Source organism: Trematosphaeria pertusa (genome assembly GCF_010094035.1).
Source record: "Trematosphaeria pertusa strain CBS 122368 unplaced genomic scaffold BU26scaffold_2, whole genome shotgun sequence".
Taxonomy (NCBI): domain Eukaryota; kingdom Fungi; phylum Ascomycota; class Dothideomycetes; order Pleosporales; family Trematosphaeriaceae; genus Trematosphaeria; species Trematosphaeria pertusa.
This window is the reverse complement of record NW_022987213.1, coordinates 1,109,662-1,131,126: the sequence shown is the minus strand read 5'-3', so window position 1 is coordinate 1,131,126 and position 21,465 is coordinate 1,109,662. Positions and strand designations below refer to the sequence as shown.

Here is a 21,465-nt window from a genome sequence, read left to right as displayed (position 1 = left end):
TTGTTTCTCATTGACAGGTTTGCATCGATTCAGTCGGATACGGACGTGTTTTTCCTATTCGTTCACTATTCCATGAGCTCTTAAAATGGTAAACCGCCGCGCCAGTGACGCCGCCCCACAGCCTTCGGCTCCCATCGCCCCCGTCGTGAAGCGGAAACGGCGAGCGTCTTGCTTGGGCGAAGCGGAACGCCGTGAGCGGAAGAGAGCTATTGATCGCGAAGCTCAGCGTTCCTTGAGAGAAAAGACAAAGACGCATATCGCGGAGCTCGAGAGAACAATTGAAATCTTGAGGAACCAGGACAGGAATGGAGCAACAGCGGGTTTGCTAAGCGAGATCGAGGGACTACGGGCGGAGAACGAGAGGCTACGGGATGTGATCGACTGCGTAAAGAGCGTGGTAGGGGGTGAAGTTTTACCCAGGACTGCGTCTGTGTCGAATCAGAATGGTGTTGGAACAGCTGGAGCGGGAGCAGGGGGAGCGAATTCGCCTACAGCAAGCGTCGGTATGCGTGCTTTCGAATCCGGCTTGAATTTGAACCTGAAGAGATGAGACTCACATGCCGGTAGGTCAGCATTCTCCCACGCAGTCGGACGCCAAACCACCCCCTCCGCTCCCATCTCCTCCTCTGCAAAGCGAAACTCCGAATAACCAGTTCCACTTCAGTTGCGCTCCAATCTCAGCATCAAGACCCGTAGACTTGGACGGTATGACCGTCTTGCCGGACTTCGCTCCACTAACTACAACCACAAACCGAAGCCTGAGTCTCGATCTCGATCTCCACCCTTTGCACGAGGCGTCAGAGGACTCCTCCATGCTCGACGTCCCCGACTCCCCCACAACTGCGGCCTTCGCGCCCTTCATGTCCGAAATCTTCGGTCCCTCCTGGCGCTGCCCTTCCCCAGTCATCCTGCATATCGGCAATCCGCCTTCCTCACCCTCCACAACATCAAGCAGCACCACGTCCAGCATCCCTGGTTCTCTCTGTCCGATCTGGAAAAAGAGCAACGAGCTGTTCGGCAAGGTGTTCAGCTACCGGCCCGGCACCGCGGCGCTCAACGTAGATAGCGTGGAAGCGGGCTTGCTGTATCTGGGAATTAAAGACGGCTGGAGCAGCTTTGACCAGTGGATGGGAAGTCCGGCGTTGCGGATTTTGAAGCAGGTGGATGAGTTTTTGTTTAGGCATTTAGAGAAGATGGAGAGGTTGGCTGTGGCGTACAAGAGTTTCAAGCTTTTAAAGGTGAGCGGTGGGGCGTAGATGTGATAAGAGGGGAAGGCTTACAATGAGGCAGTATTATCTCAACGCCACGAAGGAGGAGCTTGAAAAAGTCCCTGAATGGCTTCGGCCTAGGTAAGCGCACCTTTCCTCAATAACATCTTTCAACTAATTCTTCTTCCAGCCCATCACAAGCCCGCACCAAACACCCCATAGCCCTCGACTTCTTCGCCTGGCCCACCCTCCGCGACCGCCTTGTCCAACACCATACCGAGATCTTCAAAGCATCTGACCTCTCCCACTCGTACTCCCACTATCTCAAATTTGACTGGCCCTTCAGCTTCGAAGACGCCTTCTTCTATGACGAGATGCTGCAGGGGTACTATCCCAGTCCGCTGTTTGAGCGGTATCATAGGGATCTGAGATATTGGACTGTGACTGAAAGGTTTTATGAGAAGTTTCCTGAAATGAGGGGAGATATTGAGGGGGATCGGGGAAGATTTGCGGAGGGCGAGGTGTGTTGATGGAATAGGGGAGACGGGGTTGGATTCACGTAGAGCGACGTAGGTTTGCATCGTTTGAGGAAATGGGTCAGGATTCTGGGGAGCTTCACCTTGATTACTGCTGTCTATAGTTTTGCACCAGCGTTTAGAAGGCTTCCGGCTCCCTTCAGTGCCACAACTGTCTCCTGAACCATCTCTTCGACGATTTCCTTAGCGGGCTGACCTGCCTTGTTTACTGCCCCTGCAACTATGCCAATTGGCCTGCAATCAAAGCACGCATTAGCATATATTCACACGAAGGAAGTACCCTATTCGGCTCACCTCACATCCGCCGCATCTTCAATCTCGTCCGTCAACTTCCCCTCCTTATGCAATCTATCCAGCTCGTACGGAAGAGGTACAACGCCTTTTCTCGTGAGCTCCTTGATCTCGGCCTGTCGGTTGTTCTCCCAATCTTCTAGATAAGGGTTGCTCAGTGCTCGGAGTGGACGCCCCGACCAAATCGTGCTCTTGATCCAGGAATCGTATCCCGCTTCAACCACTCTAGCCTCCCCGTTAGCCCCAGCATCCCCCAAAGCCTGCGCGGGGGAGGCCACGTTTCGACTTACTGCTTCTTCCAGTGTTCCGGCGCTTTCGACTCCTTCGCTACAATGAACCTCGTCCCAACCCACACGCCGCTCGCCCCCATCATCAGTGCTGCGGCTACGCTCCGGCCGTCGTTGATACCGCCTGCTGTGACGAGCGTGACAGATCGGCCAGTGAGGGGTGACTTATACTGTTTGCATATGTCTGCGCATGCTGGAGTCAAAATCAGAGTAGGTATGTCGCCGGTGTGTCCGCCGGCTTCGCCACCCTGAGCACAGATTATGTCTGCACCCGCCTGACAAGCTTTGTGAACATGTTTTGGATGGCCGACCATGTTCTGCAGGTCCTTCATCAGCACGAACCCACGCCCTAGTCCGAGGAGATACATACCATGCTATATCCAGAAATTAGCGTTTCTTAGCAAGCTCAAGGATGGAAAAATCGACTTACTACAACACGCCCGCATTATGCAGTTTCTCAACCGCCCATTCAGGAGGCACGCCCACCGCCGAAACGAACAGTTTCGCTCCGCTCTCTATCACGATGTCGAGCAGCTCGCCCAACTGCCCTTTCGTATAGTCATACTACCACTTCCGTCAGCCACTCTTCTCCACTCATTCGATGCCGGCATCATGCGCACATTCGTCTTTCTTGCACTCCCACCAACCTGCGGGATCAACAGGTCGACTCCAAAGGGCGCGTTCTTATCGTCCAGCTCCTCCTTTAGCTCCGCAATCATCTCTCTCAGCATATTCGGTGTATACCGCGCGCCTCCTAGCGTGCCAAAGCCGCCTGCGTTGCATACTGCGGCTGCGAGTTGGGGCCCTGCGACCATGTCCATGCCTGCCAGCATAATGGGGTGCTTGATGCCCAGGATGGCAGTTAGGGGCGTTGTGAGGGGCGGCGGTGACATTTTGGAGATGGCAAGGAAATTGGGGAACTAGGAGATTTCAATGAGTTTATGTTTGAGGATTGCCTTGGGATGGATGGTTGCGGTTTCGTAGAGCTCTTGGAAAGAGTATCACGAAGTGCGAACAGAGTGAAGTGGAATTGGAGGAGAATCTCGTGGTGAGAGACGAAGTTAAAGAAGAAGCGGAAACAAGGGCTCAGTAAGCATACGGAAAAGCCGCGGCAGTAAGCAGAGCTCATACGGCGCTGACTCGAGCTGTGATGTTGCTGCAAGATTTCGGACCTCGTAGCGAAAGGTGGTGGGGTAACGTTCGCGCTAACGGCTTAGCGTTTACTGCTTTCGGGTGTGCCAAGCTGTGAATTGGGAGCAGACGTGTCATTCTAAAAGTCCAGGGTGTCCTCCTTTCTTCAAGCTATGAATTCACTCCTCAGTACATCGCCGCTCGTAGTCGGTGGTAGCTGATGGCATGATATTTCGATACCCGCGGACCCACCCGTCTGATCTCGGATCGCTCCCCCAATGAACGCTTCCAATCTCTTTCTGTGCTGGACAACGGCCAGACTAGGGTTCCCAGGCTCCTTGTACAATTTGAACTCCGAGGCTGGAATCCACCAAGATATCTACGCTCTTATACTGCTGTTTACGGCGTGCCTCCGTCACAGATCCATCTCTCTGGTCGCCTTTGGCCCTTCCCACGGAGTAAAAGCCATCCAAGAGATCATCACACACATTGCTCCAAATCTTCCGGTGCCTCATAGCCAGCCTTTATCACAACCGGCCATTGCGAGTCCTTCAGAAACATGATCTTCCCTTCCATACTGTTGAGAGCATAAGCTTCCCCGCGAACTAGGGTGGCCTGGACTGCCCCAGCCTGCAATATGACCGGCCAGTCGGCCTCCTAGCATGGGGCTGAAGAAAAGGGCGCACGGTAGCCTCGACCTGACTCTAGCCGCGTTTGACAGCTCCTACCTGTCATCGCCCTGGGCTCTATATGATATACGAGTACGCGGCTGCTAGACGTCATATGGGTACTGAACTTGATAGGTACTACTGATGGTAGTAAAGCCCAGGACCAGGACGGAGAACCTTCCTGCGGTGCCGCCGCTTGTCCGCCTAGGATACTAGTTGGCGTATGCGCTCCAGCGTGTCTCTGTTTGGTATCCATGGTAGAGAGACTTTCGGATGGGCGGTGGGAAACCAACCCGAGACATGTCGGTGTGTGCTGCTACCCACCTTTTCTTCGTTCCTTTGTTGTTCAGTAGATCGGATGATGCAGACAGCGGCCGGCCCGGTTAAATATAGCCCATAGCAGTCCTTGCGGTAATGATCTATCCAGCGCCCTGCCAGATACTCCTCGTTCCTCTGCTGAAGCCGTGAAAAGCCGGAGAGCGCTGGCAGTCGATCACTGCCATGTGTGGAGGTGCGCTTCGAGTACTCTTCTACTATCGTTGCCTAGTCTCCACCCGAGATTTGAATATGGATTTAGCAAAGCTCATTGAGGTAAGTGGTACCCAATCAGGCGAAAATCGTGTCTGAATACCCCAGACTTGGGGAGTTACATACTAGGAGAGTTAGCATACTTCTTTCAATTTATGGCTTGACATGCTTTTAGTGTAGACTTTGAGAGACCGTGCCGAGTTCGTATCGGGGACTTCGGGGCCATGTTTCTTCGCTTCTGTCGAATGTGAAGCAAGATTGGGGGGAAGAAGCCGTGGATCAACGTATTGTTCTGGCAGGTTTAGATTGGCGGTCAGAAGCAGCCAGCCCCGCTCATCAGTGGGCACTGTTCCGTCCTGTTGTCGCTGCCTAGCTACGATAACAACGCAGGGGACTTCCTCCATGTGAGCTGGGTTGATTCCGTAGCGTCAAAAGGACCATAGAGAGATCTTACCAATTAGAAGAGGCGTCGCTCGGTTCTATTCACTGTTCCGGCGAACACGGCGTCTGCGCGATGTTGCACCCCTTTCAGCCGATCAGCGTTGAGAGCGCTAGCTTCCAGATCCCATAGAGGTCCGGGACTGGCCTAGAATAGCTTGTGTTGACCACTGCTCATGTCTCGAATGGGCTGTCTTGATCTCTGCCGCCAATTTATGTGAACAAAATATAATCTGTAAGTACTCGACATCCTTAGGTCGTAAGTCCGGATGCCTACGCCCGAAGGAATTCAGCATCCCATGGGTTCTTGCGCTGGCTGTCACGCTTGATTTCGAGTGTCCTCCGCCCTGTGTAACTGCTTTCGCCGGTGTTCACGAACCATGGGAATTGACGGTGGACTCTCCATAACGTCTCTAGTTGATGTTTGTAAGTTTGTACCATCGGACAAGGTGTCGGACTGACCTGAGTATCCATTGTGCATTGTACGAATGCTAACAGAAGCAGGGCCCACCCATATAATCTTCTCTCTGTTCATTGAGTTGGCAAAACCGGGTAGCGACCAAACAAGGCGGCAGAGGCCGGGTGGGCCTCGGGCTGCGCGGCTGATGTGTGTGGTGCACCAGTCCTTCCCGGCCGTGCAGGGACAATAAAAGAATGAAGGCAGGAGGGGCAAGCAATGATGAAAACCGTGATTTATGTTCTCTCCGTGGGTATCTCAGAAGCCGAAGACCTTCTTCCAGAACCAAATGCGCCCTAAAACTATCGTATATCTGTGTTTATTCGTCGTAGAATGATTGTGGTGCAGCCATACTCATACGTAGCTGCCGTTCCCTCTGCTTTGCCTGCAGTTCTAATGTCTCTACCGCATAACTCAACCGCTGTTTCTTCGCCTTCAGCTGCTTGTACTTCATCTCTTGCAGAGCGCTCATAGTTTTGCCTCCTTCTGCTCCTGCTTTCCCTTGAGTGCTCCTGCTCTTCGGTGCGAATGCTGATTCACCTGGGATATCGCGTCCTAGCCGGCCATCGTTGAGATCGCATTTCGCTATTAGAGCTTGTTCGCGGCGCTCGAGCTTGTCTAGGTAGTTGTTTACGCGTTGAAGGAGGTTCTCGACTTCGGGACGGATTTCAGAGAGGAGGGCAGATTGTGCGGCTTGGAGGTCGGGTTCGGATATGAGCTCGAAGTGCTGCGGTACGTTAGCCGGAATGTATAGAAACAGGGTAGATGCCAGAGTGAAGCTTCGATGGTATATCACTCATTGCAGCAATAGAACCTTACCCTTGTTGTCTGAAGCACTTTGCTTAATCTAGGGAAGTCGTTGACACCCTCAACGAGTATGTTTATCGACGAATCCAGCAATTGCATGCTGCCCCGCAGCGAGGCGACACATCCTTCCAGCGCCATGTCGGATACTAACTTTCCGGTAAAAGTAGGCGTCGTTCGGCTGCGTTCCGAGATTCTAGTGGAGTTCGTGAACCTTTCGTCAGTTGGTGCGAGTGTTTACTTTCCAGTCGCGGTCGCGGTCCCTCATCCTCGGTTATACTTCGGCCTTCGGTCTTGGCATTTGGAAGTTCTGGTGAACACAAGCTCGTCCGACTCAATCATCCATCAACCTTACATCCACCGCCCACATAGTCCATCTACCCTCCGCCACAGATAATCATGGCTTCTCTCCTTGGCAAGAAATTCGGTGCGCCCGTCGGTATGTCAATTGGCCCCAGAGTGGGCGGTGGAAGGCCCAGTGGAAAAGGAAGCCAGCTAACGACTTCTGAACTACAGCTCGGCCAATGGCTCCCTTCTACATCTCCGGTACGTTGCGGGCGCATGCGTAGACCTTTAGGAAATTGATAGAAGAGCTCGGGATGCAATGGCGATGCAATTGGACTCGGACGGGATGACCGGCAACTATACTGACAGGATGCTATAGGCCTCATTATCCTCTACGGAGTCAACGCTGCCGCGACGGCAATGATGCAATGTTAGTCGTCCTCCACTCTCCATCCGATGCCGAGTTACACCAGGCACTCCTGCGTCTCCCAGACATCGTGTGCTAATACGCTCCCTTCAGCCGACGAGTACAAGAGCGATCCGCGGAACCCTTACAACAAGAACCCGACGTCCGACAGCGCCCATTAAGAGCGATTAGGGAACGATAGAACACCAGCGGATGGGATCTCGGGCATAGCGGGAGGCAATGTACAATAGCTGTGCGCTTGGGGATTAGGGTGGTCTTACGACGAGGAGTGTATAGAGTATCCGACAAAATCACAGCTTGACTTCCCAACGTATTGTCCCCAGGATTCTATGGTGCTCTTCGCCGCTGGATCTCTGATGTCTCGCGAACTCATTGATGAATGTGCACACCATCACGGGTCCGAAACTGATACTCAGAGACAGGGTCCTGTTCATATAAGCCAGGGATCACTACTCTTTTCGAAATCTGGCTTCTAGAAGGCCGGTATTCGGACTCGTACCACCTGCCATTGAAGGTCGCTGCAACGGCTAACAAGAGGTATACGCGACTCCGCCGAATAAGAGCAAGGAGAGTCAACATCCCTAGGTATTGTTCGGTACCTCTCGGCTGGAGTTGCCTACTGTTGCAGCAGTTACCACCATCTTCTTGGGCCCTAGGAAGCCGCATATGCGCACGTCGCCCGAATTCACATCCGTGTGGCGTAGCCTCTTCAACCTTGTGCACCATTCTGGACTAGCGTCATCCTCGGTGCAGACCGGACTAGGCACAGTGGTCAGATCCGCGCACCGTTACAGAAATTACGGCATCGTACTTCGGAACGGCTCATGCAAGGCATTGGCTTGCGCTACCACTGGCGGTGGCGGAGATATGCAGAGGGTTCTATGATGGCGGACGGGATTGATAGACGCCTCATTCGAGGTCGTCAGACATGCGAGACACGTGTAGGACTGTGGCTCGTTGGCGATGCAATGTCACGGTATAAGACTGGCCACCGTTTGCATAGATATGCTCACGCCATCTGGAGAATGTGCCAATTGAAGAACATCATGCAATCTATACGGCCTTAGCAATGAGTATTGACGCCAGCGCAGCGATGAGACGGATGCGGCAGAGAAAGCTGTTTGCCATATGGCAGACGGCTACGTGAACCGCGCCGTGTGGAGAGCGTACACTGCGACTGCTCGAGAACAAGCGGGGCTCTTACCATATTTACTCTTCGAATACTCCTCAAGACACCAAATATCATTTAATGCCTCGCCAACATCTTCATATTTCACCATCCAACATTTCCTAATGACCTCTCCCAGTAATAGCGCGCTTGTATCTGGGAATTTATCTGCCCTAAACAGCCCTTCAATCTCTTCGTCTGTTTTATCGTGGTATAGCTGCCGAGTTGTCTCTATCTCATATAGTGAAGAGCCAAGCGCAAACATCTCAGACTGTATTGAAGGCTGTATGGCTGGCATGTTTGGGTGCTCCGAGTGCGGGCTGGGTACTACTGATGGTGTAGAACCGTCAATTGATGACCCAGCGAAGTCAGATAACTTCACATTCTCATCCCAGTCCAGCAGCATATTGTGCCAATATCGACCTGGAACACAGCGCGCGAGTGGACATGCTGAGGAGCCTGCGTAATCTGGGTAGCCCATCGTAGAACGTCTTTGGCTGGGGGTAGCTCTCTAGTGGCGTGAAAATCCCAGAGCTTGCGGAGGGGATACTGGAGGCGTTCGAGGACGATCATGCCTTTGTGTATATAAAGGAGCTTGACGGTATAAGGGTGAGAGCCTAGACGATCGAATATAGTGCGTTCGATGGCAAGTTCTCTTCGGCTTTGATCGATACCGCAAGGAGCTTTGATAACGGCAAATTCGGAGACTCCGTAGACTATGCTAGAGACGCCACGAGAGAGGTAGGGGAGATCATATACGCTTCCCTTTATGGAATATTGCGACTCTATAGCAGGAAGTCGCAAGAGCGTAAAAAGTGTAGCATAGGAAGCAAAAGGATAAGTTGAAAGGATCGTCGGACACACCTAAGTGATATAGAGCAATTAAAGATGACATAATCACATCCCGAAGTAAAGCCGTCTCTACCGCCAAGTCCTCCGCACAGCTGTGCGACTGAGAAAACGGAATACCATTGAACGCGATGATATAATTTTAGTTGTATAGAGCTCTAGTTATCTTTTATTATATTTTATAACAGCGAGTATAGCCGACGAGGCTGCATGCCAAGAGCTTATTTGGACCTTCTGTGTCCTTAGGGCCGCCGGATGCAGTGCGGTGTTGGCTGTCCGACGCAGATGAAGTGGTTCCGATCCAGGCCGCTGGACGAACGAGTTCCGCCCGCATCGCTGCATGTCATGCGGGCTCTCAAGCTGCAGCGTGGTTGGGCACGCCGCTGAGATCATCACTTGTCAAATTGCGGCTACCTAGGGATGACCCGTGGCGCGAGAAAATGCCCGACCAAGCCAGACCTTCGAGCCCAAACCGCACAGCCCAAGGGACGGGTACCGCGCCGACGAGGTATCCTAGACTAGAGAACTTCTGGAACACGGATCCGCCGCTGTCTCATTTGGGAATATCTGCGACTGTTGTTTCTTGACTGGACACCACGCACCAAGCGAGACGATGGGAATGAAGAGCCTAATGCGTGCTTTTAGCCCACAACTGCAGAGCACCCTCGGCAGCGGCAGCCTCGACGCCGGCGCGTGTGCGTGTGGAAGAATGCATCCGAAGGTTCCTGGAAATAAGACTATCGTGGACAACGTGACATTAGCGGTGGTAAGAGAGGCGCATAAAGGGGCCGCGGTGCAGATGACTGAAAGGGAGCTCAGCTGGAGGACCCTCGGCATGATTTGGCCATTTGATCGCGCGTCTGAAACGTCGTGAGGCATTTTGACGGTGCACCAAGCAACACTGCCGGTTGACGGGCGCGCAGGACCAACAAAAGAGGAAGATAGTGTACCCGCCGGGCCAGCAATGTGGTAAATTGGCGCGGCGCAACCGATTCCTCGAGTGGTGAAAGAGCGTCTATGAGACCCACCGGGCCGCTAGCGCGCCACGTGATCGGCCGTAGCCACTTCCAAGGCTTGGGGCCTCGATACGAAGCCCTCGCTCACACTCTGCTCCTCTCCTTCACCTCTCTCTCCACCGCCGACACTCTCGTCCGAGTGCTTTCTCCTTGGGGCTATTTGCTGGCTCGTTGCGTGCAGCCGCCTCTTTGCACCAGTTGCCCTTGCAGCAAACCTTTCCCTGCCCGCCCACCCGCACGAAGATCACGGCCTCCGCTCTCCGTTGGGCCCCGTCCGCCATTCACGCCCTGTAAGTCGTCCCCCGGTTGCCGGCCTCCCAGCCCTTCACAACCGCGCCCTATCGCCCTACGCGTATATATTTCTACCTATTCTCTTCTTGCACGCTCCCTCCTCTTCAAGGCTCCACTCTACCCCGTGTCCGGCTCTACTAGCCCGCTTACACCGCCTCGTTGGCAAAAGCCTCACACTGACCGGAACTCCCGAAGCAGGCTGAACCGACCCTCACCACATCCACCCGATATTCCTGCACCCGATAGACTCTCCATCACCCACAACACACCCACCCGCAGGCCAACCTCCTTCAGGTTGAACTCGCTCCCAACATGACGACAATGGTACGTCGACCCCACCCGACCCTCGCTGTCCTCCGCATTCCCCCCTACACTGCAAGGCTGAAGTTGTTGACTGTAGCAGGATCTCCGCGTCGGCAACAAGTACAGGATTGGCCGCAAGATCGGCAGCGGTAGCTTTGGTGACATCTACCTTGGTAAGCGCGCCGCCAACACCGTAACCTGACCTAGGGCTGACCGACACAGGCACCAACATCATCTCCGGCGAAGAGATTGCCATCAAGCTCGAGAGCGTCAAGGCCAAGCACCCGCAGCTCGAATACGAAGCCCGCGTCTACAAGTCCCTCGCCGGAGGTGTCGGTATCCCATTCGTCCGCTGGTTTGGAACCGAATGCGACTACAATGCCATGGTCTTGGATCTGCTCGGCCCTAGCTTGGAAGACCTCTTCAACTTCTGCAACCGGAAGTTCTCGCTCAAGACGGTCCTCCTGCTCGCCGACCAGCTCATCTCCCGGATCGAGTACATCCACGCCAAGTCTTTCATCCACCGTGATATCAAGCCGGACAACTTCCTCATGGGCATTGGCAAGCGTGGAAACCAGGTCAACGTGATCGACTTTGGGTTGGCCAAGAAGTACCGTGACCCCAAGACCCACTTCCACATCCCGTACCGTGAGAACAAGAACCTCACTGGCACTGCCCGCTATGCCTCCATCAACACCCACTTGGGAGTTGGTGAGTCATTCCCTCCCTATTCTATGTACCGTTTAGCTGACCGTAGCAGAACAATCCCGCCGTGATGACATGGAGTCTCTCGGCTATGTCATGCTCTACTTCTGCCGTGGCTCCCTTCCCTGGCAGGGCCTCAAGGCGGCCACCAAGAAGCAGAAGTACGACCGCATCATGGAGAAAAAGATGACGACGCCCACCGAGGTTCTCTGCCGTGGCTTCCCGAACGAGTTCGCCATCTACCTGAACTACACCCGATCCCTCCGCTTCGACGACAAGCCGGACTATTCCTACCTCCGCAAGATCTTCCGCGACCTCTTCGTCCGCGAAGGCTTCCAGTACGACTACGTGTTTGACTGGACGGTCTACAAGTACCAGAAGAACGCCCAGGCCATTGCCCAGGCTGCTGGCAACGCGCCGGGCGAGGAAGATGACAAGACCGGCCGCGGACGTCACGTCACCACGACCAACGCCGCCAACGCTGGCACTGCGGCTGCTTCCACCAACAAGCGTGGCCCAGTCAATGCGCGTCAGGAGGGCACCGGAATGTGAGTTCGACAAATCTGATCCTAGTAAGGGACTCCTCTCCTCTGCGTTTAGTGTTCGATCATAACGCTCGGCGCGGGGGATTGCGTATTCAGACCTTACTAACCTCTGTTTTTGTTGTTCAGGCAGCTTCGTTCGTCCAACAAGCGCGGTGGTGATCAGTATGCAACTGGTGGCTACTGAACCTTGATACGGCTTTCGGTTCGTCATCTCCAATCTCTTTAGTGGGTGTGGTGCGCACAACATCGGCGCCACTCCGCTCAACCCTTGGGAAACGCGGCACCGCCGTCCCGCAGCTTTCTTGGACGGCAGCCTCTTTCCCCTCGATCAGTACACGGGCTTTGTTAGTCGATTCCCTTCAACAGGACCCTGGCTACGACTCTTCGGTGTCTTGCGTTTGCTACGGCCTTGGGTGTTCGACGGCTTGGCTCGGTATTAACGGGCTCGTCCCAATGGTATCTCAACCTCGGACCAAGTTCACGACCGACATTTGACAATCGTCTACCACCTTTGGAGACTCGGTCGCCAGCACTTTCCTGAATATACATCAGGAACGAGCGGCACGGAACGCCTCCCGGATGATCATGGTTAATTGGTTTGATTTCACTGCTCCCCCCCTCGCATTAATTATCCCCCCTCCCCCTGTGATTTCCCGCGGTTTCCTACATCTTTCCTATCCCCTCGTGCGTTACCCCCTCCGCTTCCTGGCATGGTCTACCAGCTTGTGGGGAGGTTTCAGACAGCTGAAGGGGACGAACATAACTAAATTGCTCTGTATCTTGTGGAGAGGCCGGATGGTAGATGGCTTCGGCGAATGGGGAGGGAAAGATTGCTATGGACGGCGGCTAGATTAATCCGATACCAACTTGATGGAAGGACTTGAAAGGGCCGCTTCCGGGGAGGTGAGATCTAGCAATGCTGCCATGGCCGCCGAAGTGCGGGTAGGTGAAGACGGTCCCAGATAGTTACTTGCTTCAAATTACGACTCTCCTTAGAATTCTCTTCGGGCATGCTTCATGGTGATCTACTAAATTTCGCGGCGTACGGATAGATGTGGTGAGGGGTTCACAGGGGATTATCGGAAGGGCAATCTGAGCTGTCACATAAGGCTGAGCCATTGAAGAATTATGTTTGAGACCCCGGCGTGCCCGGTTGTTGGCTGTCGCTCATCGAATAAGGACTGTTACCTGAAGCTTCAGCATAGGCACCTTGGGTTGAATGCGTGCAAACTCTACCTTGCACTCTGCCCACGGTTAACTAATGCTACCACTGTGATTCGTGAGAGCTCCTTGCCGAAAGCGGCTTAGTGTGTCAACCCCAGAGTTCAACAACTTCCAATTTTCTCGCCGCTCACAAGCTTGACACTTTACAAGTCGTGACAACCAATTCCGACCATGCTCACGGGGAGGAGTCTGCAGTCGGTCTGTCTATCATGTCGGCTTAACATTCTGACGTCTCAAGCGCGCAATGCGCATTCCAAGGTCCAGTTCTCTCGATCGACCAGATTCCCCCGGACAGACGCCTTACGACAGCGTGTAGCGCAGCGAAGGACGTTTGTTAGCACACGGAACCGAAAACAGCAGACTCGAGAACATGCAACCGAATCCGCAAATCCCCTCGATGACTACCCACCCACGCCGGGCGATCGATTAAATATTGAGGTGGCGGTGCGGAGGGCGAGGCAGGCGTTTGGCGATGCTCTGCCGCGAGGACACTTGAGTGAGGAGGAATATGTTGTGTATGAGCGGCTATACGGGACGCCAGTGTTTGTGGATAAGGCAGAGGATCTGCAAGCGGGTGTGGAGGAGGCCGATATCGTCGCGGAGGAGCAACCGGATGGCTCCACGGTGCTGCTGAGGAAAGGGGACGATGGCGAGCTGGAGGAGGTGGAGATGATTGACGAGCCCGAGGAAGAACTAGAGGGCGAAGCGGAGGAGACCATGACGGAGAAGAAGTGGGAGGAGTTGAGAGAGCAGAACGCGCAGAGCTATCACGAAGAGATCTACGAAAAGAGTAGGGCGGGGCTGGAGGAAGAGTGGGAGGATGAGCAAGAGGCAGAGGAGGATGACTTCATGCGTGCACATCCATTGACACTCGCAGGCCGCTTCAAGCCCTCTCCTTCCACCGTCTTCCTCCCCAAAGAGACTCTCGTCGACCCGACCACGCTCCTCTTGACACGAGCGAACCATAAGCACCTAGCCGAATCTGTGAATCGCTTGTTCGGTGGAAATGGGCTGCCACACTCTGCCAGCACACCTCCGGCCCGCCTAGGCAAAGAGCAGAAGCCGATACCTCTCGATGCGTCGCAAACAGACATGGGCAATATCGAGGCGGATGCGTATATGGCTTCGGTCCAGCCAGGGACTTATGCGAGCGTTATGAGCGCATTGGTGGAGGTCCGACGACGACTGGGCACGTCATGGGTTGAGCATCTGCTGCAGAAGAAAGGTGGTATGGTGCTCGATGCTGGGTCAGGTGGTGTTGGTGTGCTGGCATGGCATGAGATCCTCAAAGCAGAGTGGGAAAGGATGCACGAAGAGGCTGGAGCTACCTCGCAAGGGAGCGCTCCGCTTGGGAAAGCCACAGTGCTGGCAGGTTCGGATACCTTACGACACCGTGCCAGCCGGTTACTGGAGAACACGACGTTCATACCACGAATGCCGGAAATGGCCGCGTCAGAAGAAGAGGAGAATTCCCAGCAGCCGCGGAAGGTATACGATTTGATTATCGCGCCACATACCCTGTGGCCGCTGAAGCAAGAATACCTACGAAAGGAGCAGGTGCAGAAATACTGGTCGCTCCTTAATCCGAAAGGAGGTGTTCTGGTTCTCGTCGAAAAGGGTCTGCCTCGAGGTTTTGAAGTCATCGCTGGAGCTCGCGAATTGCTGCTGAATAGGCACATCGCTTCACCGGGCTCCACGCAAGTGGAAACGCCCCTTGAGGAGCAGACCTCTAAACCAGAGCAAGACACCCGCTTCACTGAGAAAGAGACGGGCATGATTATCGCGCCCTGTACGAACCACAGCACATGCCCCATGTATCAATCTCCCGGAATCAGCGCAGGTCGGAAAGACTTCTGCTTCTTCAGTCAACGCTACATCCGGCCGCCGTACCTTCAGCGCATTCTTAACGCCAAAGACCGCAACCACGAGGATGTACAGTTCAGCTACCTCGCTGTTCAACGTGGACGCGACCAGCGATTACCTCTCCACGATCCTCTCGGCAAAGGTGTTGTCCAGAACGAAGAATCGACGACTCGTGCCTTCGAAGGCCACGAATGGAACGCTGAAAACGACCTACGCACTTCCGCCGACGTAAACACCCTAACACTCCCCCGCCTCGTGCTTCCCGCCCTCAAACGCCGCGGCCACATCATCCTTGACGTATGCACGCCGGGCGGTACACTCGAGCGCTGGACCGTCCCCCGCAGCTTCAGCAAGCAAGCCTTCCGCGACGCCCGCAAAGCGCGCTGGGGCGATCTCTGGGCGCTGGGGGCGAAGACGCGCATTCCGCGTAACGTCAGATTAGGCAGGCCGCGGGACGAGTTCGACAAGAAGGGCAGGAGGATCAAGGCGCCCAAGCAGATGGTTATTGAGCTGGGGATTAGTGAGAGGGGAGATGAAGGCGCGAGGATTAAGAAAACTGGGAAGTATACGCAGGAGAGGAAGATCAGAGGGAGTGGTGGACGGAAGGGCAGGAAGAAGCAGGCGGACCTGGGGGAGTATGATTTGCACGATGTGTATTAGTGACTGTGTAAGGTTTCATGGGATTGGATGATGGCTGGGAGGATTGTACAAAATATGTTGCATATACTGTGTAGTGTGTAGGCATTGGGTGGAGTCTTCTGGATCTGGCGTCAGGATAAACGCGCCCGTTCGACCAGGAACACGGTACTACTTCCGCGACCGCGGCTCTCGCTCCGAACCGCACACGTACATACACTTGTACAATATTCTATGTAGAACCACTACTCTACGCTCGAGGCGATTCGCACCTCTTACCAACCAACGTCGCAAAACATTCCAGGCGCAAATGATGACCGCTCACCTATAGCTAGCCCATAATAGTAATCGCCCTCTTGGACCCAGCGGTCAGCTAGCTAGTGCTGATTTGCGTGCCGGGCTGACCCGCATCATTGCGCTCTGTGGTTTACACTAGCTAGGCAAAGTGGGTACGTTTGGTTTGGCTTGGTGTGGTATTTAGGCATTCCGCCAGCCCCACGTTGCTGATGATGCACCGCTGGCCACCCCCCATCAGCAACCCCTCTGGCTTTTCGGCATATGTGCTCAAGTTAGATATCATCTTCTTTTGGAATTTTTGCTTTGGCCTTTGTGTAATATTGGGAGACGATCTGGGCGAAGAGAACAGGGAGTAAGACAGCTGGGGTAGAGTTTCAAATGAGGGGTTGAGCTGAACCGCTTTCTCGCATACAAGAGCTAGCTTGGGATAAGGGCGCGAGGACAAAGACGAGAGCCAGAGCCACATTTTTTCTCAGCTCACACGAGCGGAGGTTTGGAATTGCGGGTCTAGAACGCTTGGGGCTGGGGTTTAAAGATTTAAAGCTGTTGGATCCCCGCGTTGGAGACAGACAGAGAGACGGCTTGAACAGGCTTCCAAGATGGGCAGCACACCGGACGTTTACACGACTTTGAAGGAGCAGTTGAAGGGCAGCGGTGCGGAGGTGCTTATGCCGGATGATGGCGAGAAGTACGAGCAGAGTATTAAGCGGTGGAGTGAGCATTGTGAGAAGAGAGCTGTACGTGCCCTCTTCTCCTTCTTCCCCATCCCTCTTCCTATCTTCGCCCTGCCTCCCAAAACAATCCTCCCCACCCTCAAACCCCCTCGCCCTCACTCTCGCCCTGACATTATACAAACCCCACCCCTACTAACCCCGCAAACACCACAGGCCTGCGTCGTCAAAGCGACCTCCCCCGCCGACGTCAGCACAACCCTGTCCTTCATCCGCGCGCACAAGATCCCCTTCGTCGTCCGCGGCGGCGGACACTCGACGTCCGGCAGCGCGTCGATCGAAGGCGGGCTTGTTATTGATCTGAGTTTGATGCGCAGGGTTAGTGTGGATCCGGAGAAGAGGACGGTGCGCGCGGAGGGGGGCGCGATTTGGGAGGATGTGGATGTTGAGGCGGCGAAGTTTGGGCTGGCTACTGTGGGGGGGACTGTGAAGTAAGCTTACTCTTTTTACGATGGGGATGGGGATTGGGATGTGGGGTGGCTTGCTTGGGTTGGATTTTGCTGACGGAAGGGTACAGTCATACGGGCGTAGGTGGACTGACGCTCGGAGGCGGGTATGGGTATTTGACGGGGAAGTATGGGTTGACGATTGGTAAGTATTCGCGTTGTCCCTCGAAAGGTATCCGGGAGTGGTGTCAGGGGGAGCCAGGATATTCGGAGGACGAGACTGACTGAGCTCGTGGGCAGACAATCTCCTCTCGGTCGACATGGTCCTCGCCTCGGGCGAGCAAGTGACAGCCTCAGAGACGGAAAACGCTGACCTCTTCTGGGCCGTCCGCGGCGCTGGCCAGGTACGTCGCCATCCAACATCCCTCGACTCTCTCTCCCTCCCAAAGCTACTCTTCTCCCTTCTTCATCCCATCACACCCATCCGCCGACCTACTAACAACCATTCCCCTCCCCAGAACTTCGGCGTAGTAACCGCCTTCACATTCCGCGGCTACCCGCAAGCGAACCCAGTGTACGCCGGGACGCTCATCTTCCTACCCGACAAACTCCCCCAAATCGTCGAATTCGCAAACAAATTCCACGACAAGAACGACGGGTAAGCCAACGCCCCAGTACTGCAGTCCCACGCCTCCGCCAAGGCGCGAGTGTGTGCACCAGTTATCTGAAATGTCCTCTCAAGGGGCGTCTAGTGATAGCGAGCAAACTTGGCTGGTCAAGACATAGACTTAACTGCCACCCCTCTACCTACACTATAAGAGCTACGTACCGTACGCTGACTTCCACGCGCGCATCCTAGTAACCAGGCGCTGTTGTGGGGCTTCTCGTGCCCGCCTCCGGACAATGCACCCGTGGTGCTGGCGCAGTGCTTTCACAACGGCACCGAGGACGAAGGCGCCGCGTTCTTCAAGGAGCTGGTCGACGCCGGGCCCGTGGCGAACATGATCGCCATGGTTCCGTACGAGAAGCTGAACTCGCTGCTCAATCCCGCTGCGGGCTTCGACGGGCGCAAGATGTAAGTAAAGCAACCCTGTTACTTAGCATTTCCCAGTCCTCACTCTCCCGCTACTATACATCAACAAGGGTGACGGGTCTTGGGACTTCGCTACTCCAGCTTCGCTGACTGCTGTCCAGGTTCGGCGGCGGCGCCTTCAAGCTGCCCCTCAACCCCGCCTTCGTGCAAGCCCTGCACGCCGACTTCCTCGACTTCGTCAACGCCCACGAGCGCATGGGCGAGAGCTTGCTGCTGTTCGAGACGATTCCGTATGCCAAGGTCGTCGGGGTTCCGAACGAGAAGATGGCGTTTTCGAACCGTGGGAACTACTATAATGTGGCTACGTGCTTCAAGTGGTGAGTCTTCTTGCGGACTTGTAGCTTGGCTAAGAAGGATGGGTGGTGGGGTTTTGGGTCGCTATGGTTGGAAGAAGATGTGGCAGATGCTGATGCTGATGCTGATACTGACACCATCGCAGGTTCGACGCCAAGCTCGACGACGAAATCCGCGCCTTCTCGCGCAGCCTGCTGAAGAAAGCGAGTCAGACGGCCGGCGTGGCGCAGGATGAGGCGGTCCGCGCTGTCGAGGGGGTTGGGCAGTATGGCAACTATGCCAGTGAGTAGTTTCTTTCCCCTACCCCAACCATGTTTCAACATATGTTGGAGCGACTGGTTCCTTCTTCTCCAAGCTTGCCGCCTCCTCGCCTTAGACACACGTAAGTACGGCTAACGAATAAGCAGACGCCGATGTCCCCGCTAGCGAGATCTACGGCAGCAACGCGAAGAGGCTGGAGGAGCTGAAGCACAAGTACGATCCGGACAATCTGTTTAATAGGGGGACGAGGCTAGTGCCGAGGCAGCTGGTAGTGGTGAACTGAACGAAACCGAAGAGACGGACCGTACGTATAAATGCGGCTTGCGAAAAAGTAGTCGCTGGGTGTGTAGAAATTTAATAACTGCGTTAAGACGAAGATTTTCTAATAACGTACTTTACAAGCGAGCTACTTATACAAGCAAGCTGCATACTATTGCCAAGCCTCTACTAAAAAGCCGCTATCTTATTTAGATTACTCTAACTTTAAGCTTCTTAAGATAAATCTAGATAACGTACTTTACTAGTAAACGCTCTATACTACTAAACGCTCTAAAAATACTAAGCTCTTACTAAATACTATTATCTTAATTATAAAGCTCTCTATAAACGTCTAATTAACTTTAGATAAATTCTAGATATAGCTTACGCTTTAGACTATTTAGTAAAACTTAGAGCTAAGCTTATAACGCGCTATAGCTCTCTATAATATACCGTAGAAGAAAGTTTACCGTTAACATAATAGAATAACTTAAAGACGCGAAAAGATATCTAATTTAATAAAGCTTACTATAAATAAAGAGTAGGCAATAATTAACTATATACTTAACCTAGACGCGCGAGAATTTACTCTCTAGCTTACTACTATTTAAAATATAGCTAATTAGCTACTTACTAAGTAGAAGAGAAAGGTTATAGGTAAGAACTAGCTAAACTACTTTATTACGCGCTATCTAGAGCTTAAAATATAGCTTAATTATAGGTATAACTATTAGAGAGTAAAGTAAAAAGATTCTATAATTATTTAGACGTAGTTTAACCTAGTAGGTAATATAAAGGCTAAGTATAATATTACTAATAAAGACACGTATAATTTTAATAAATCTAGCTATTACGAGTAGTACCTAGGCTACTTTAATAGAGCCTAGACTAGGCTAGATTAGCCTAGCGCCGCGTTAGCTTAGCCTAAATAGGGCTAGATTAGCTTAGCGTAGTATTAGCTTACCTCGCCTACTCTTCTTAGATATAGTCGCGATTCTCTATCTAGAAAAAAGAGTAGAGAATTATATTATAAAATACTCTAGAATTAACTATCTTTTATCTATATATTCTACTATTACTCTATTACTACTAGCTTAGTCTAAAGAATTATACGTAGATTCTTCTTTTATAATATAATTCTCTACTTTCTAAAGCCTAGATAGAGATAGTAAATATAAGAGTATTAGCGTTATAAGATCTAGAGAGTCTAGGTAAGCTCTTAGACTTATATACTCTAGGTTAAAACCTAATATAGAAATTTAAATATAAAGTATAGCTACGTCTAGCTATAACTCTCTAGAGTAATAAGCTCTTAAAGAAGGCCTTCTAGAACTAGATTAGAGAGCTAGAGGTAGAGCTTACCTACTAAGTACGCTGCTAAACTCTCTAAAATTAGATCTAGTAGCTAGAGGCCTAGATAGAATAATATAACTTACGCTTCTTTCTACTCTAATTAGTTGCCTTATACTCTTAAAATAAAGAATAAGCTAGAGCTTCTATAGTAGCGCTAGCGCTACCTCTAACGTACTCTATCTACTCTCTACTATTATAGTAACTTCTAAAGTTAGAGCCTCTACCTAAATATAAGAGAAAATTAAGAGAGAATTATAATAATTAGTAAAGAGAATATAAGAAATTTATTCTTAATTCTAACCTATTTCTAATAGCCTAAGATTAGGTTTAATAAGCTATATAATATCTAGATTACACTTCTCTTACGTACTAGAAGTAGGTCTAGCGAGTCTATCTCTAAACTAATGTTACCTAGACCTTTATAAAACAAAAGATACTAGAAATATTAGAGACTAACTAGAAAAGAAAGTAGAATACTTATAGTAGAATTATAAGAGCTAAATAAGATAAAAGAAGTCTATTAAAGCTTCTCTACTACCTAACTACTTAATAGAAGAAGATTAACTCTTTTATAGCCTTTAATAAGAGTAATCTAGAGTATATCTAGATATTCTTTAATACTCTAGACTCTTAAATCTAATTTAGGCTAGACCTAGTTTTAAAAACCTAGATAAGTCTTATTAAGCTTAAGGCTAACGCATACTATTACTAGTAAATAATTAAGAAATTATAATAGTCTAGTTTAGAGATTTACCTTAGGTTACATAACCTTAGGTTACGTAATCTTATTACGTAACCTAACCTAGCGCCTTAGCGCTTAGCACCTCTATATATAGAGCCTCTTAGAGCTTTTTCTTAACTTCTTACCTTTAGATAGCTAAATTTAACCTAACCTACTCTGCTAGCACCTCTTATTCTTATAGCTTATAGAGATAGTACTACCTATAGCTAACCTATCTAGCTAGATGTTCTAGAACGCTTATAGTAGTAGAGACCGCAAACCTAGCTCTTATATTATTTAAAGATTATTACCTCTTTAGCTAGAGACGGCGGCATAATATCTAGCTAAACTAAGTAGCCTTATTAAGAAGCGTTTACTAATAGCTAATACTAAGAATTAGAGCTATAAGAG

The 21,465-nt window shown here is 51.9% G+C and overlaps 8 protein-coding genes across 8 annotated transcripts; 5 read left to right on the top strand and 3 right to left on the bottom strand.

The window, feature by feature from the left end:
* Positions 1-85: 85 nt before the first annotated feature.
* BU26DRAFT_582928 (uncharacterized protein) lies at positions 86-1,978 on the top strand (the record flags this gene model as incomplete). Its single annotated transcript, XM_033834547.1, has 4 exons — positions 86-503; positions 568-1,238; positions 1,291-1,349; positions 1,399-1,978. 4 exons carry the CDS (start codon positions 86-88, stop codon positions 1,736-1,738), a joined length of 1,488 nt encoding a protein of 495 aa, XP_033689382.1. The 3' UTR covers positions 1,739-1,978.
* On the bottom strand, positions 1,843-3,215 carry BU26DRAFT_527516 (2-nitropropane dioxygenase; the record flags this gene model as incomplete). Its single annotated transcript, XM_033830786.1, has 6 exons — positions 1,843-1,978; positions 2,039-2,260; positions 2,326-2,639; positions 2,693-2,696; positions 2,753-2,886; positions 2,943-3,215. 6 exons carry the CDS (start codon positions 3,213-3,215, stop codon positions 1,843-1,845), a joined length of 1,083 nt encoding a protein of 360 aa, XP_033689381.1.
* Positions 3,216-5,746: 2,531 nt separating this feature from the next.
* BU26DRAFT_514303 (uncharacterized protein) lies at positions 5,747-6,612 on the bottom strand. Its single transcript, XM_033827804.1, has 2 exons — positions 6,364-6,612; positions 5,747-6,271 (listed from the first exon to the last, which is right to left on the bottom strand). The coding sequence occupies exons 1-2, from the start codon at positions 6,487-6,489 to the stop codon at positions 5,864-5,866; spliced, it is 534 nt and encodes a 177-aa protein (XP_033689380.1). The 5' UTR covers positions 6,490-6,612; the 3' UTR covers positions 5,747-5,863.
* Positions 6,613-6,747: 135 nt separating this feature from the next.
* On the top strand, positions 6,748-7,221 carry BU26DRAFT_416805 (uncharacterized protein; the record flags this gene model as incomplete). The annotated part of the gene is made up of 4 exons (XM_033823176.1): positions 6,748-6,787; positions 6,865-6,894; positions 7,013-7,063; positions 7,154-7,221. 4 exons carry the CDS (start codon positions 6,748-6,750, stop codon positions 7,219-7,221), a joined length of 189 nt encoding a protein of 62 aa, XP_033689379.1.
* Positions 7,222-7,835: 614 nt separating this feature from the next.
* BU26DRAFT_514302 (uncharacterized protein) lies at positions 7,836-9,054 on the bottom strand. Its single transcript, XM_033827803.1, has 2 exons — positions 8,265-9,054; positions 7,836-8,113 (listed from the first exon to the last, which is right to left on the bottom strand). The coding sequence occupies exons 1-2, from the start codon at positions 8,707-8,709 to the stop codon at positions 8,070-8,072; spliced, it is 489 nt and encodes a 162-aa protein (XP_033689378.1). The 5' UTR covers positions 8,710-9,054; the 3' UTR covers positions 7,836-8,069.
* Positions 9,055-10,696: 1,642 nt separating this feature from the next.
* On the top strand, positions 10,697-11,944 carry BU26DRAFT_527514 (casein kinase-like protein I isoform delta; the record flags this gene model as incomplete). The annotated part of the gene is made up of 4 exons (XM_033830785.1): positions 10,697-10,708; positions 10,788-10,860; positions 10,910-11,398; positions 11,448-11,944. The coding sequence occupies 4 exons, from the start codon at positions 10,697-10,699 to the stop codon at positions 11,942-11,944; spliced, it is 1,071 nt and encodes a 356-aa protein (XP_033689377.1).
* Positions 11,945-13,304: 1,360 nt separating this feature from the next.
* Positions 13,305-15,932, top strand: BU26DRAFT_514300 (37S ribosomal protein-like protein Rsm22). The gene has a single exon (XM_033827802.1). The coding sequence runs from the start codon at positions 13,333-13,335 to the stop codon at positions 15,682-15,684; it is 2,352 nt and encodes a 783-aa protein (XP_033689376.1). The 5' UTR covers positions 13,305-13,332; the 3' UTR covers positions 15,685-15,932.
* A 249-nt stretch (positions 15,933-16,181) lies between these two features.
* Positions 16,182-19,005, top strand: BU26DRAFT_474579 (FAD-binding domain-containing protein; the record flags this gene model as incomplete). The annotated part of the gene is made up of 9 exons (XM_033825506.1): positions 16,182-16,694; positions 16,845-17,119; positions 17,206-17,279; positions 17,375-17,478; positions 17,593-17,732; positions 17,934-18,149; positions 18,269-18,484; positions 18,607-18,743; positions 18,866-19,005. The coding sequence occupies exons 1-9, from the start codon at positions 16,557-16,559 to the stop codon at positions 19,003-19,005; spliced, it is 1,440 nt and encodes a 479-aa protein (XP_033689375.1). The 5' UTR covers positions 16,182-16,556.
* Positions 19,006-21,465: the final 2,460 nt, after the last annotated feature.